Here is a 17787-nt window from a genome sequence, read left to right as displayed (position 1 = left end):
CCAGTCCCTCTAATGAACAGGGAACCAAGAGAGTCTACAGTAGCAAGCAGGAGAATTCCATCCATCAATCATGTGGGATCTAAGCCCCCTCTCGATTTAGAGGTGGAGTGGACATCACCATCTCAGGGTCCTCGGGATGGAGGATAAAATATGGATTAGAGAGGACTTACTGGTATTGTACTATAGAATTATTGTGACTCTAGCAATGAAAGAAATTATATCATTGATGTGGAGACAGTTGCCATGGGAGTTACTGAAGGTAGGGACAAGGAAAAAGAGGTGTGATATTGGGGCATTTTTTAGAACTTGGATTTGTCCTCAATGATATTGCAGGGACAGATGCAGGACATTATATATCCTGCCATAATCCCGTGAATGGACTGGGAGAGACTGTAAACTACAACATAACCAGTAATCCTTGCTGGGTAGCAATGCTCCAAAATGGACTCATCAAATACACTGAATGTACCATACTAATGAAAGAAGTTTTCGATGTGGGAGGAATGGGAGTTGTAGGGAGTGGGATATATGGGAACCTCTTATATTTTTTAATAACATTTTTTGTGATCTATGTATCTTTAAAAATAATAATAAAAAATGAAAGAGAAAAAAAAGTAAGTTTTACCTAAAACAAACCACCACCAACAACAACAACAAAATTCTCAACAAAATATTTGCAAATCAAATCCAATAGCATATTAAATGAGTTACACATCACAATCAAGTAGGTTTTATTCCTGGTATTCAAGAGTGGTTCAACATAGGAAAATAATATAGCATATTAACAAATCAAAGGTAAAAAAAAACACATTACCATTTTGATTGATGCAGAAAAGACATTTGACAAAATCCAGTATCTTTTCTCGATAAAAACATTTCATCAGATAGGTATAGAAGGAAAGCTCCTTAACATAATAAAGGGGATATATGAAAATCCCATGCCCAACATCACAGTCAATGGTGAGATATTGAAACTTTCCATCTAAGATCAGTAACAAGACAAGATGCCCACTGTTACTACTATTATTCAACATTGTGCTAGAAGTTCTAGACAGCAGTTAGGCAAGAAAAAGAAATAAAAGGCATCCAAGTAAACCTATCACTGTTCGTAGATGACATGATCCTATATTTAGAAAATCCCAAAATATCTACAACAAAGCTATTAGAGCTAATTAATAAGTTCAGTAAAGTGGCAGGCTACAAGATCAACACGCAAAAATCAGTAGTGTTTCTATACACTAGTCATGAGGAAGGTGAGGGAAAAATCAAGGAATACAATTCCATTTACAGTAGCAATAAAGAGAGTGAAATATCTAGTAATTAACCAGGTATGTAAAGAATCTGTATTCATAAAATTTAAAAAACTCTGCTAAAAGAAATCAAAGAAGACCTAAACAAATGGAAGGACATTCTGTGTTCATGGATCGGAAGATTAAACATCATGAATATGTCATTTATACCCAAATTGATTTATAGATTTAATGCAATACCAAACAAAATTCCAACAGCCTACTTTACAGAAATAGAAAAGCCAATTAACAAATTTATTTGGTAAGGAAAATGGTCCCAAATAACAAAAAACATCCTAAAAAAGTAGAGCCAAGTCAGACTCACACTTCCTGACCTTGAAGTGTATGATAAAGCTACATTAGTCAAAACTGCCTGGTATTGGCATAAAGATAGACATATTGATCAGAGGAATAGAATTGAGAGTCCAGAAATAAATCCTTACCTCTATGGTCAACTGGTTTTTGACAAACCTATCAAGTCCATGTTAACAGGACAAATCAGTCTCTTCAATAAATGGTGCTGTGAACTGGATAACCATAATCAAAAGAATGAAAAAGGACCCCCTCTTTCACTCCCTTTACAAGAATCAACTCAAAATGGCTCAATACATAGCATAAAAGCTAGGACCATAAAACTCCTGGAAAATAATGTAGGGGGACATTTACAAGACCTTGTAGTAGGTGGAGGTCTCTTAAACCTTATACCCAAAGCATAAGCAACAAAAGAAAAAATACATAAATGGGATATCCTTAAAATTAAACACTTCTGCGCCTCAAAGGACTTTGTGAAGTGGGTAAAAAGGCAGCCTACTCAATGGGATAAAATATTTGGAAATCATATATCTGACAAGGGTCTAATATCCATGATCTATAAACACATCCTACAAGTCAACAATAAAAAGACAAATGACCCAATTGAAAAATGGGGGAAAGAACTCAATAGACACTAATGCTCAACATCACTGTCTATTAGAGAAATGCAAATCAAAGGTACAGTGCGATATCATTTCACATACTAGACTTGCCGCTATTAAGAAAACAGAAAACTATAAATGTTGGAGAGGATGGAGAGAGATAGAAACACTTATTCACTCTTGGTGGGAATGTAGAATGGTACAGCCACTGGGGAGGACTGTTTGGTGGTTCCTAAGGAAGTTAGGTATAGATCTACCATGTTACTCACAATATCACTGCTAGATATATACTCAGAAGAACAGAGAGCAGTGACATGAGCAGACATCTGCACAGCAATGTTCATAGCAATATTATTCACAATTTCCAAAAGATGGAATCAACTCAGGTGTCCATCAACTGACAAAAGAATATACAAACTGTCATATAAAACTATAATGGAATATTATTCAGTATAAAAAGTAATGAAGGGAAGTGGATATGCCTCAGGCAATTGGGATTCTGTCTACCATATGAGAGGTCCAGGTTTTGATGCCTGGGTCCTCCTGGTGAAGGCAAACTGGCCTGTGTGGAGTGCTGGCCTGTGTGGAGTGCTGGCCTGTGTGGAGTGCTGGCCTGCACAAAGTACTGCCCCACGCAGGAGTGCTGCCCCGTGCAGGAGTACTGGCCCATGCAGAGAGCTGGCACAGCAAGATGGTGCAACAAAAAGAGACACAGGGGAGAAACAATAAGAGATGCAGCAGATCAGGGAGCTGAGGTGGTGCAAGAGAATGATCACCTCTCTCCCACTCCGGAAGGTCCCAAGATTCGGTTCCCAGAGTTGCCTTATGAGAATACAAGCAGACACAGAAGAACACACAGCAAATGGACACAGAAAGCAGACAATGGGGGAGGGGGAATAAATAAATCTTAAAAAAAAAGAAGAAATGAAATCGTGAAGCATATGACAATGTGGATGAACCTGGAGGACATTATATTGAGTGAAGCAAGCTAGGCCCAAACAGACAAATATTTTATGATTTTGCTATTAACTAAATATAGTGAGAAAACTTATAATATAATATTGCCTCATATTAATAGGTAGAATATAAGTCACCAGAGAATAGAATGTGGTTAGAGAATTGAAAGCTTATGTTCAACTGTGCTGAATTGGTTAAAAGTTTTTTGTAAATGTTTGTAAATGAATAGAAATTGTGCATCATATGATTTATAATTATTAGTGCTAATATATGGATATGGTAGTGATTTGTTTTTTTGAGTAATGAAAATGTTTTAATATTGATTGAAGACATGAATGTGCAACTTGGTGGTTATACCAAATGCCCTTGATTATATAGTTTAGATAAAATATATGGTTTATGAGCAAAAAATTAGTAGGAGCATGGATTGGGGGAAAATACGCGAAGTGTAAGATATGGGCAGTAGTTAGTAGTAATACTTTGATAACAGTGCTCTTTATAATTTGTTACAAATGTCTCGCAACAATGCAAAGTATTTGTGGAGGGTTGATGTGTGGGAGCCCTGTATGATGTTATGCATGTTTGCTTTGGAGGTTCAACTCCTTTTACTATACACTTATTGTTTATATATGTTCGTGTATGAACAATATACTTGAATCAATTGCTTTTAAAATGAAAAAAATATACATCAGTTCTGTACTGTAAATCCTTAAGGGGATAAAAGGGGAAGAAATCAGAAAGCTTACTCTTTCTAGACTCCTTTAGAGAAAATTATCTGCAAGTTTATTAATTCTTCTTTTGAAAAAATTATAGTCTTCTAGTAAAAAATGATTCCTGGCTTAAAATTTTTCATAATTCCTTAACCCAAGGTAAGTTTTTTAATATAAATAAATAATGAATAAATGTACACACAGTTAAGTTATGTATGTATAACTTTAAGACTAGATTCAGTATGTAAAGATTCAAAGAGCTAAGCTTCATTTCAGTATGAGGGAGATTTTCTAATAAAGGTTTCCAAAGATGGAATGGACCACCTCAGGGCGCAGGAGTTTCCTTATCACTCAAGGTAGTCAAATAAAGACTAGTTGACTTCTTGGCAGGGATGATAGTTTAGAGGGAAATTAAGCATTATATAGGTGGTGGGACCCAGATGATCTTTAAGGTTACTTTCAACTTTTATATTCTGTTATTTAAATTATTACAATTCCTGCCTAAACTTTGAGTCACCATATAGTAAATATTTTGTTTTTCTTACTTTACCCAGGAGAAAGCCTTTATTTTGTGATTTTTAAAGTGTGGAGTGTCATGTTTAACAGTAAAAAAAATATAGTCTATCTGTCAGACTGACTTATGTACCGTAGGGGGAAAAAAACATGTACTTAAACTAATCCTGTTCCTGTGCCTGTGAACCCATTGTATATAGGACCTTTTGAAGATGTTGTTTTTAGTTAAGGTGTGGCCCAATTGAATGCGGTTGGGTCTTAATTCAATTACTATGTGTTTTATGAAGAAAAACCATCTGGAGGAGAAGTGGGAGGCCAATGGAACCCAAAGAGAAAGTAGAGGAAGTTGCCACATGATGCAAAGGAACTCCAAGGATCACTGGCAGCCAGCCCCAGAATGCCATAGTCTTCAGGGGAAAATTGTCACCTTGCTTATGCCTTGATTTTGGACTTTTCCTAGTCTCAAATCCTTAAGCCAATAAATTCCCATTTTTAAAGCCAACCCATTTTATTTGTTTTAGCTGTGAGGAAATGAAGGCAGTCTATCATTGTGGAATAGCATCCTTATTAGGTCCTGTTAGGACCTCTTCAAAAAATAGTGGCTGGGAGAACTGGATATCCATAACTGAGAGAATAAAAGAGTACCCCTATATCACTCCCTATAAAAGAATGAACTCAAAATGGATCAAAGCCTAAATATAAAAGCCAGGGCCATAAAGATCCTAGAGGAATATATAGGGAAACATCTTTAAGATCTTGTGGTAGACAGTAGTTTCTTAAATCTCATACCCAAAGCATGAGCAACAAAAGAAAAAGTAGATAAAGGATCTCCTCAAAATTAAACACTTTTGCACCTCAAAGGACTTTGTCAAAAGGGTGAAAAGGCAGCTGTGTCAATGGGAGAAAGTGTTTGGAAATCACATATCCAATAGGGGTTTAATATCTATAATATATAAAGAGATGCTACAACTCAACAATAAAAAGACAAAAAAATGGGCAAAAGACTTGAATACACATTTGTCCAAACCACATGAAAAGATGTTCAACATCACTAGTGATGAGAAAATGCAAATCAAAGCTACAATATCATTTCACACCTATTAGAATGGCCACTATTAAAAGGACAGAAAACTACAAGTGTTGAAAGGATGTGGAGAGATAGGAACACTTACTGTTGGTAGGAATGTAGAATGGTACAGCCCCTGTGGAGGACTGTTTGGCAGTTCCTAAGGAAGTTGGATATAGATGTGCCATGTGCCATGTGACTACATATATACCTGGAAGAACTGAGAGCAGTAACACGGACAGACATCTGCCCACCAATATTCACAGTGGTGCTATTCATAATTGTCAAAAAATGGAAACAACCCAGATGTCCATCAACTGATGAATGGACAAACAAACTGTGGTATATACACATGATAGAATATCATTCAGGTGTAAGAAAAAATGAAGTCATGAAGCATATGACAACATGGATGAACCTGGAGGACATTATGTTAGTGAAGCAAGGTAGACACAAAAGTACAAATACTATATGATTGTGCTATAAACTCGTGGAGTTAATAGCTGGACTATAGGTCACCAGAAAATAGAATGCAGGTAGAGAATGGAAAGCTGAAGGTTAATCTGTGCAGAATTGGTAAAAAAAGTTGTTTGTTCATTTTTTGAAATGAATAGAAAAGGTGAAAGCACATCATAGTGTTTGTAATTGGCAGTGCTATAAAAATGATACGTAAATATAGATGTTTCAACTGCTTTATATTTTAAATATGAATTATATACATCTGGGGAAATATTTAGAGCACAAAAAGTATCCATGAAAAATAAATCTTCTCTCCCTGAAGGCAGCCTTTGTTAGTTTTCTTGTTTATGATCATACAGATGTTTTCTGTGCAAATACAAGTATGCATGTATATCCTCTTTTAAACATGAACAGGCACACACTATACATACTGTTTGTGGCAGTTTGAGATTATTTATAAATCCCCAAAAGAGAGATTATTTTGTGAACTAATCTATTCCTCTGAGTGTAATACCCTTTGATTGTATTAAATTCAGCTGAGATGTCTTTGATTAAGTTATGTTAAGATTAGGGCTTTGGTTCGACCACATCAGTAGGGCATGACTCTGGTTGAGCCCCCTCCTCCTTGGTGGGCTATTTAAATGGACACTCACTCACGAAGACACATGGAAGGGGAGATAGCTCTGTCACGTTTGATCCTGGAACCCTGGGGAGGATGAATTATTTGCTTGAAGTTTGCAGCTGAAGAAACAGAGCAGCTGAGTGGCTGGTAAGACCTGGAAAGAAACAAGCCCTATGCCAGAATGTATAGGAAACCCTGAGAGACAATCCCTGTGCCACCTACAGCTGAGATAGGAAGAAGCTGGGCCCACTGAGCCTTAAAAGGAAGAAAGAAGGAGAGACCAGGCAGAGATCGCCTGGGTTCACATCTTCCTTCAACATGTGACAACTGAGTTGGGTGAGAAAGCAGCCTTGAGTTGAACTCTTTAGGGCCTCGTAACTGTAAGCTTTTACCCCAAATAAATACCCTTTATAAAAGCCAACAGATTTCTGGTACTTTGCATCAGTACCTGTTTGGCTTATAATACAACTGCTTTATGCCTGCTTTTAAAAAACTTAATATATATTATAGAGCTTTCCATATCAGGATATGAATACCTACCTTATTATTGTTTAATATCTCATATAATTAAAAAAATTGAGATATAATTCACGTACCATAAGATTTATCCTTTCAAAGTGTTACAGTTCAGTGGTTTTAGTATATTCATGAAGTATTGCAACCATTACCACTGTCTAATTCCAGAACATTTTCATCACCCCCAAAAGAAACCCAGTACCCATTAGTGGTCATTCCCCATCTTCCTCACCGCCAGCCCTGACAAGCACTAATCTGCTTTCCATCTCTACAAATTAACCTTTTCTAGATGATAGTTCATCTAAATGGCATCATACAATATATGATGTGGTCTTTTGACTGACTCCTCTCACTTTGCACAATGTTTTTAAGACTCATCCACATTGCAGCATGTATCAGCACTTAATTCTTTCTGTGGCCAAATAATATTCCGTTTTATGGAAATAACACATTTTGAACATTTGTATACAAGTTTTCGGATGGACATATGACCTTATTTTTCTTAATAATTCCATAACATACTATCATTTGGATGTTCTATAGTTTATCAAAATAATCTCCTTCTTAGGAACAATTAGGTTAGGTCTAGACTTTGCATTTCCTATTGCAAACTGCCGTGCACATATATCTCTGCACATCTTTCTGAGATAACTTTCTAGAGTTGGAATCACTGCATCTACAGCTATGGGCATTTAAAAAATTATGTGTATTGCCTCATTGTCCCCCAAAGACATTTCATCAGCTTATGCTACCAAGTACCTGTTTACCTATACCCTTCTTAATATCTTTTTAATCTTTGCAGTGTCTGTAATGTTAATTTTTTATTCCTAATATATTTGTGCCCTGTTTCTTTTTTCCTTGATCAATCTTCCCAGAAGTTTGTCACTATTATTACATTAAAAAAACCCACTCAAGTTTCTTGAACTTCTCATATTTTTTCCATTTCTTTTTCGCTCTTCATTTCTATGTTTGTACTTTTTTGTTAGTATGTAGTTCTTTTTCTAGTTTATTTAACTGTATGAATAGCTCACCCATTTTCAGCCTTTCTTTTTTAATATAAGTATTTAATGCTGTAATTTCCTCTTTAAGTTTTACTTTAGCTGCACCTCAAAAATTTTGCTATATTGTGGTTTTTACTGTGCACTTCTAAACATTTTCTAATTTCCATTATTATTTTATCTCTGACCCATGTGTTGTTTAGAATATTTCTTTTTTTTTTAAAGATTTATTTATTATTTCTCTCCCCTCCCCCTGCCCCAGTTGTCTGTTCTCTGTGTCTATTTGCTGCATCTTCTTCTTTGTCCACTTCTGTTTTTGTCAGCGGCATAGGAATCTGTGTTTCTTTTTGTTGCGTTATCTTGTTGTGTCAGCTCTCCATGTGTGCAGTGCCATTCCTGGGCAGGCTGCACTTTCTACACGCTGGGCAGCTCTCCTTACAGGGTATACTCCTTGTGCATGGGGCTCCCCTACGCGGGGGACACCCCTGCATGGCACAGCACTCCTTGCGCACAGCAGCACTGTGCATGGGCCAGCTCCACACGGGTCAAGGAGGCCCGGGGTTTGAACCGCGGACCTCCCATGTGGTAGACGGACGCCCTGACCACTGGGCCAAGTCTCCTTCCCATAGAATATTTCTTAATATACAAGCACAAGCACTTTTAGCTATATTTTATCATTGTATTTTAGCCTAATTGCATAGTGGTTAGAGAATATGTTCTGCCTGATATTCAGTCCTTTTAATATTTGTTGATACTTGCTCTGTGGCTCCGTATGTGGTAAATTTTCATAAATGTTCTTTCTGTGCTTGAATAAACATTGTGTTCTTGCCACTTGCTGAAATTATGTTTTTATGTACACCCAATAGATTAAGCTTGGTAATTGTGTTCCAGTTATGTATAACCGTACTAGACTAGATTTTCTTTGTTTGCTTTTTTCTGTTGGTTACTGAGAGAGATGGTTTAAATTCTTCCATTCAAATGGTCGATTTGTCAGTTTCTTATTGTCGCTTAGCCAGATTTGCTTTGTGTATTTTGAAGCTGTGTATTCGGTGTATAAAAGTTTGCAATTGTTTTATTTTTATGGTGAATATAGTCAGAGTAAGAAATCTCCATGCCCTTTTCTTCCACCTTCTCCTCCAATAACATACTCTTTTCACACCTGGGTGTGGAAATGAAAGTAGGTTGACTGGAAGTTCAACTCCATCTGTTGGAGTTGAACTTTATATAATTTCCCCCCATACGTGTTTGCTATACCCTTGTATATATAGCAACCTATATTTGGAAGAAATAGTATTGCTATTTCCCCCAAATATGCTATATAACAATAAGCCATAGAAGGAGAAGGCAATTCTGAATGTTGTGGGAAGGGGTGTTTGGAAAAAAAATTTCATAGACAAGGCCAAGGGTAAAAAATTAAGTAACAAGGATTAATTTTAGCCAAGGCTGTAAAGGACTTTTATGCAGAAAATCATTGCCAAAAGTGTTTTAAAGAGATATAAATAAATGAAAAAATATTCCATGTTCAAAAAAAATGATGGTTAAAACTTCTAGACTAATTATAATGTTGGCCTGTCAGACTTTATATTCAGCTTCCCTGCATAATTTTAACACACTTGTATCAGTTGCCACTACCCATTTCTTCCAACTGCTGGTAGTTTTCATGTTTGTCCCAGCATATCTATCAGGTAGGTCACTCTAGATTAGATTATATAGTTTCAAAGCTGGGAGAGACCATACGAGATTTTGTAATCTCCACCTCCAACCCTCAACACACATTATAGATGAGAAAACTGAGATCCCTATAGGTGAATTAACTTTCTCAGGATTATATCTGTTAGCAGAATGGGGTTTAGAAACAAAGTCCTCTTTCCGACTCCTTAGTCCTGTTTTTTTCCTGCTTTTTTCCATTCAAAGTTCTTACTGTAGTCACAGAACTATCGATCTGCTGAATATTTGAGTTTTCTCTGTATATAAACTGCTTATTTCTTCTTTGGAGAGTGTTTGCTGCAAAATGACACTATGATCTCAGCTGAAATGTAGGTTCCACGTAAGGGTTTGTTTGCTGAGTAAAAGCCTCAACCGTTTCAGTATATCGGCTCTTCAGTTCAGCCATCCTTACAGGTAGAGAAAAAACTCAAAGGGTCCAGAACCTCTTTGAATGCATATTTGAGTCTGACCTGGCAGTAGATATTCATATGTATTTCACCTGGTGCAATAAATTTGTTGGCCTCGTCATGTTGTGTGATTTCCCCCCTTATTGTTCTTCATAAATTGCTTTTTCTTCTCTTATAAAACTACCAGGACATTTTCCATGGATGTTCCCTCTCCCCTGGATTATGCCACGGCTTGGTGTTTTACATTAATGGAGAGTACGAGCTAGTGCGGGCAAATGGACTTACCATAATGGTAAGTATAAAGTGTTCTTCAAGCAGGTCACTGAATTCATGACCATGGCAAACATTTTCCACCAGTTATTTTGTAAAAATAAAATTTTATTGAAGTACATCATTCATATATGAGCATGCATTAAGTGTATGGTAAAAGTTGTGAACTTACAAAACAAACATGCATATCATTGTACAGGACTCCCATGCATCACCCCACCACCAACACCTTGCATTGCTGTGAAACTTTTAAAGAATATTACTACTAATTATAGCCCATATCTTACATTTGGTGTGTTTCCCTCTCCAACTCACTGATTATTAACACCCTGTATTGGTATTATACATTTATTATAGTTCATGAGAAAATGTTCTCATATTTGTCCTGTTAACCACAGTCCATCTTCTACCACTGGATTCCTTGTGTTTTACAGCACCAGGTTTTATATAATCCATTCAAAGTGTATACTTAATGGCTCTCATTTTCATCACAGTTGTGTTATCATCATCTCAGTCAATTTTAGAACGTTTCATTACTCCAAAAGGAAAAATCCCATACACACTTATACCTTCCTATAGTTGTCTCTTGGATTTGATATATTATCTTCTTTGTCATTGCTACAAAAATATTATATTACTGTTAACTATCATCCATAGGTTACATTACTTGTAATTTTCCCATGTACCACCATTTTCTTAACACCTTGTAAAAGAAGAACATCTTTGTATTTAAACTATTAACCACAGTCTTCATTCACCACTGAAATCACTGTTATACATACCCTATATTATTCTCTAGTTTCCTTTCAATTGACATTTATGCCCACGGACTACCCTTTTTAGCCACTTATAAATCAGCAGGCTTAGTTATACTCGTTATAATTCCACTAGTGATTTTGTAAGAACTTAGTGTCAAGTTGTAGATGCCATATAAAATCATTGTGCCCTTAATAATTATATTTGTTGGGAAACTTGACTGTAGAAAATTGAATTTTGATACTACTCCACCTCTCTTAGCATAAAAGTTTGATAAGATATCCTTGGGTTTGTGTGGATAGTTCTTTCTTCCCTCTCTGCTCTCCTGCTCTACCATATACACATTTAATTATCCTTCTCTAAGCTTTCCTTTTTCTTCTAGAGAGTCACTGTACATGTTGAGAGATGTAACTGATGAAATGCATTACATATCTGAAAACTATGGGGGAAGATAATGCTTTGAGAACTTCTGGACCAGTCCCTTTGGATTGGCTAATTCTTTAGATGGTTTATGAGGGTTTTTTTTTATTATTAAGTAGAAATATCTGTCTCCAGCAATGGAAGAAATAGTATCATTGATGTGGAGACAGTAGCCACAGGAGTTGCTGAGGGCAGGGAGAGGGAAGAAGAGTTGTGATATGGGGGCATTTTTGGGACTTGGGAATTGTCCTGGATGATATTACAGGACAGGACATTATATATATCCTGGACGTTATATATATCCCACATATATAATGCAGGACATTATATATATCCTGCCATAACCCACTGTATGGACTGGGGGAGAGTGTAAACTACAATGTAAACTGTAATCTATGCTGTGTAGCAGTGCTCCAAAATGAATTCACCAAATGCAATGAATGTGCCACTCTGATGAAAGAGGTTGTTGATGTGGGAGGAGTATAGGGTGGGGTGGGGAGTGGGGTTTATGGGAACCTCTTATATTTTTTAATGTAACATTTTGTATGATCTATGTATCTTTAAAAAAGGACTATAAAAATTTGCTAAAAAATTTCATTTATTTTAATTGTTTAATAAAACATTTTAATAAGGCAAGGCTTCATCACCATATAAGTTGGTCTTTGTATATGAACTGAGTCACCCTTGGATACCACTTCACAAACAGGTAGCCTCCTGTTCATATTTTCTTTTTTTACTAATTTTTTTTTTACTGTAGAAGTTGTAGGTTTATGGAAAAGTCATGTAAATAATATAGCATTCCTAGATACACCCTTATTGTTGATACCGCATTAGTGTGGTACCTATTTTGCAATTGATTTAAGAATATTAAAACTATGTTATTAACTATAGCCCATAGTTTACATAAGCTTTACATTAGGTGTATCCCCCCCATACCACCTTATTATTAACACCTTTCATTAATATGGTAAATTTCTTATAATTCATTAAAGTATATTTTATACTTGTACTATTAATTATAGGCTGTCATTTACAATAGGGTTCAATGTATTGTACTGTCCTGTTTTATCTTTTAATTTTTGTTTAAGTAAAATATACACAACCAAAATTTTCTCCTTTTAATCATGTTCACATATATAAATCATTGCTATTAATTACACTCACAATATTGTGCTATTGTCACCATCATCCATTTCTAAAATTTTACAGTCAACCTAACTGAAGTTCTGTACAAAATTAGCTTTAATTCCCTATTAGCTACCCCTAACCCAGCCAATGGAAGCCTATATTCTAGATTCTAACTCTATGAGTTTGCTTATTCTAATGATTTCATATTGGTGAGATCATACAATATTTGTCTTTTGGTGACTACCTTATTTCACTCAGTATAATGTCTTCAAGGTTTATCATGTTGTAGCATGCATCAGGACTTCATTCCTTTTTAAGGCTGAATGATATTCCCTTGTATATATATACCACATTTTGTTTATCCATTCATCTGTTGATGGATATTTGGGTTGTTTCCAACTCTTGGTTATTGTGAATAATGCCACTGTAGCAGTTTGATATGGTTATGAATTCCAAAAATAGATATGGGTTTATGTTTGTAATCTGGTCTGTACCTGGGCGTGATTGAGTTATAATTGGGGCTTTGATTGGGCCATGTTATTAGACATGGCAAAAGACGGAGTTGGGGTTCTTAATGTTGGAGTTTTGATGTTGGAGTTTTAATGCTGAAGTTTTAAGCTGGAGCCCCGGGGAAAGAGAGCCATTTGCCTGATAGTCTACAGCTCACCTTGTGGAGAGAGGCAAAGCCTAGAGAGCCTCATAGTCTACAGCTGACCTTGTGGAGAAAACAGAGGAGCAGAGCCCAGAGGAACCCAGGAAGCCTGAACCCTCACAGATGTCAGCAGCCATCTTGCTCCAACATGTGGAAATAGACTTTGGTGAGGGAAGTAACTTATGTTTTATGGCCTGGTATATGTAAGCCCCTACCCCAAATAAATACCCTTTTTATAAACCAACCAATTTCCCGTATTTTGTATCAGTATCCCTTTGGCTGACTAATACAGCCACTATGAACATTGGTGTATAAATATTTGTTTGAGTCCTTGCTTTCAATTCTTTTGGGTATATACCTAGTAGAAGGATTGCCTGGTCATATGGTAATTCTATACTTAGCTTTCTGAGGAAATGCCAAAGTGTTTTCACAGACAGGGTCACTGTGGACTTGGGTTCCTTGACTGGATGTATGTGGAGTTCTAACATGCTGCTCTGAGTGACTCTGTAGTTTGCATCTGAGGTTGGAGGGACCTGTGCTGTGCTGTGCTGTGCTGCCTCTGCATGGCTCACAAGCTGTGTGGGACTGATTGAGGGGGAGGGGTATGGCCTTGCTGGTTTGGAACGGAAATTTCCTGCCCATTCTTGGAGATTAATTTTCTTTTTCTTTGCTTTAGTGTTTGCAGAGTCCTTCTCCAGTCTGTAGCATCTTCCAGAGTTCTAAACAAGTGGTATTTGACCCTTTCAGTAGCAGATTCTTAGGGGAGGTTTTTCAAGATGTCTTATGTCACCATATTGATGAGGTCTCTCTGGTTTGTGAGTCTTTTTTTTTAAAAGATTTATTTATTTATTTATTTCTCTCCCCTTCCCCTCGCCCCCCCCCCCCGCCCCCTTGTCTGTTCTCTGTGTCTATTTGCTGCATCTTCTTTGTCCACTTCTGTTGTCAGCGGCGCGGGAATCTGTGTTTCTTTTTGTTGCGTCATCTTGATGTGTCAGCTGTCTGTGTGTACGGCACCATTCCTGGGCAGGCTGCACTTTCTTTGGCACTGAGCGGTTCTCCTTATGGGGCACACTCCTTGTGCGTGGGGTTCCCCTGCGCGGGGACACCCCTGCAAGGCAGGGCACTCCTTGTGTGTATCAGCACTGCGCATGGGCCAGCTCCACATGGGTCAAGGAGGCTCGGGGTTTGAACCGCGGACCTCCCATGTGGTAGACGGATGCCCTAACCACTGGGCCAAGTCCGCAGCCCCCTGTGAGGGATTTTGATTATGTAACTCAGGTCTTTGTTCCTCTACCGAACTAAGTACAATATAGTTAATGTTTTTCTTTCTTAAAGATTCACAGAGCTTATGAAGGCATTTTCTGTCTTTATTAGACAAGGTATAGTAGTTAACTAGGCAATATGGGGGAGTCAGGGGTCATTTTATATTGATGACTCTGAGTAGCCACTGAAATATTTTTCAGCAGAGAAGTGACTTTAAAATAGCATTCTAGAAATATTAACCTGTAGTTTGTAGAATGAATTGGAAGGTGTCAAATCCTGAGGTCAAAAGATCAGTTAGAAGATTGATAGAAAAATCCAGGCTAGAGATAAAAAGTGTGGACTATGTCTCATAGAGAAAAGAGAGGAGGAGGAGTGGATTTGAAAGCCAGTTGAGGGAAGTGGATATAGCTCAGGCAGCGGGCTCCTGCCTGCCACATGAGAGGTCATTGGTTTGGATCCCAGTGTCTCCTAAAGAAGACAGCGAGTTGGCTTGATGGACAGGCACAGCAAACTGACAAAACAAGAGACACAAAAAGAAAAACCATAGTGAGTGATGCAACAAAGCACGGAGCAGATGTTCATGGTGTCTCCTAAAGAAGGCAGCAAGCTGACATGACAGGCCAGTGTGGTAAGCTGGCATACCAGGATGATACAACAAGAGATGCAGGAAGGAAAAACATGATGAGAGACACAACAAAGCAGGGAGCGGACGTGGCTCATGCGGTTAAGCACCTCCCTCACACTTCAGAGGTCATGGGTTCGGCTCCTGGTGCCTCCTAAAAAAGCAAGGAAGATGAATACACATATTAAGTGAAAGACAGCAAAGGGGTGGGGAGAAATAAATAAATAAAATAAATCGTAAAAAAAAAGCCAGTTGGCAGTTCGAAAACTGAATAGATGAGAAGGTAAGTGGGGAGAAATGAAGGATGAAGCCCACCGGATGATTGTACCATTCCCAGTTCCAAAGAATATAAGAGGACAGGGAAAAGAAAAAGCAAATTATGAGGATAAGATGAGGAGTTAAATTCTGCACATGTTAAAATTGAGACACACGTGTGACATCCATGTTATCTAGTAGGCAGTTGAATACATGGTTTTGGACCTCAGAAGAGGTTTTGGCTTTTAAAAAATATGTAATTTAGAAGTCATGAGCAAATAGGTCATAATTGAAACCAATGGAATGCATGAAATTGCCCAAGAAGGACGTATATTATAATAAGAGAAGAAATATGAGGAGGGACTAAGGGAATCACTGTTATAGGTACAGAGTTACAAAGGGGGTGGAGAACTAAAACAGAGATGTGAGGAAAACAAGGAATCTAGGAGTAAGTGGATTTTGGAAACTGAGGAAGAGATAATTAATCAAGAGGGTGGTCTTCGAGTCATGTCTCCGAGATGCCAGGTAAAAAATACAATACCTACACATAGAAGGCATTCAATAATTATTTGTTGAATTACTTAGTAAATTTGAATGTGATGAATATGCTTTTCTTTACTATCAGGAGAAATCTTAACTGAGGGTTGGGTATGTTTTGCCAAAACTTTTCTGCTGGCTTCTTCTGTCATAAGGTACTTGTGTGTAAGACATGCATGCTACTTTATTGGAATTGTAGTTGGTGTAGATATATTTAGGGGATTTGAATCTCTGGACTGATAATATGACACCCAGGCCCAGAGCCTCAACAGACTTCAGCTCCTACACTTTGATTTATTGGACTGACCCCACTCAGCTAACATGGAGTTGAAGAAGGTCAACCACCACACCATGGAGCCTAGAGTGATTACAACTGAAAATGGGAGGATAGCAGCCAGCATCCATGTGGAATCTGAGCCTCCTCTTGACATAGAGGTGCAATGGACACAACCAATCCAATGTCCACATAGAAGAGGTGGCATTGGATTGGGAAAAGTGGACATGGTGGACGATGGGTATGGGGAAGGGCAGGAAGAGATGAGAGGTGGGGGCGTATTTGGGACGTCGAGCTGCCCTGGATGGCGCCTCGGGGGTGATCACCGGACATCGTGGATCCTCACAGGGCCCACTGGATGGAATGGAGGAGAGTATGGGCCATGATGTGGACCATTGTCTATGAGGTGCAGAGGTGCCCAAAGATGTACTTACCAAATCCAATGGATGTGTCATGATGATGGGAACGAGTGTTGTTGGGGGGGAAGAGGGGGGGTGGGGGGGTGGGGTTGAATGGGACCTCACATATATATTTTTAATGTAATATTATTACAAAGTCAATAAAAAAAAATTTTCCAACAAAGAAAATCCCAGGACCAGATGGCTTCATTAGTGAATTTTGCCAAACATTCCAGAAGAATGAACACCAATCCTGCTCAAACTCTTCCAAAAGATTGAACAGGAGGGAACACTTATTAACTCATTCTATGGAGCCAGTATCACCCTAGTACCAAAACCAGAAAAGATACCACAAAACAAGAAAGTTATAGGCCAATATTCTTTATAGATGAAAAATTCTCAGTAATATATTATACTAGCAAAGCAAATCTAACAGCACCTTAAAAGAACTATATACCATGATCAAGTGGGCTTTATCCCAGGTTTGCAAAGGTGGTTCAACATAAGAAAATCCATTAATGTAATGCACCACATTGACAGAATGAAGGAAAAAACCACATGATTATCTCAACGCAGAAAAGGCATTTGACAAAATCAAGTATCCCTTAGTAGAAACAGTCAGAAAACTAGGAATACAAGGAAACTTCCTCAACATGATAAAGGACATATATGACAAACCCACAACTAACAACATACTCAGTGGTGAAAAGCTAAGATCTTTCATATTTAGATTGTTTAGCAATAATTCTAACCAAGGATATAAAGAACTTGTAGGTGTAAAACTACAAAGCAATGCTTTAATAGATGAAAGAAGACCTATCCTTGAACTTCTTTGCAGAAATAGAAACACCAATCATCAAATTGATGTGGAGGTATAAGTAGCTTAGAGAATTGGGCATTGATGCTTATTTCTACAGATTTTCTATTTAGGCTGATGGTAGAGGTTTGAATATGTATGGTGGTAATGCTAGTACATATTTGTGAGTGTAACCAACAGAACTGGACCGTGTAGCTTAATATGGTTAAAAGTGGAATGTTTAGGATGCATCATTGG

The 17787-nt window shown here is 37.6% G+C and overlaps 1 protein-coding gene across 4 annotated transcripts in view; it reads left to right on the top strand.

Annotated features, from left to right (window-relative positions):
- Positions 1–17787, top strand: part of KLHL13 (kelch like family member 13) — a 393060-nt gene that overhangs the window by 65667 nt on the left and 309606 nt on the right. The window contains exon 2 of one of the 4 annotated variants that reach the window (XM_071213233.1): positions 10346–10450. The exons of the other annotated variants lie outside the window; for them this stretch is intronic. Coding sequence (XP_071069334.1) covers positions 10448–10450 — 3 coding nt within the window. The 5' untranslated portion in view covers positions 10346–10447. The remainder of the gene's footprint in view (positions 1–10345; positions 10451–17787) is intronic. 4 annotated transcript variants of the gene reach the window in all.

Source organism: Dasypus novemcinctus, chromosome X, assembly GCF_030445035.2.
Source record: "Dasypus novemcinctus isolate mDasNov1 chromosome X, mDasNov1.1.hap2, whole genome shotgun sequence".
NCBI lineage: Eukaryota > Metazoa > Chordata > Mammalia > Cingulata > Dasypodidae > Dasypus > Dasypus novemcinctus.
The sequence above is the reverse complement of the archived record's forward strand: the minus strand, read 5'-3'. Positions and strand labels throughout refer to the sequence as shown.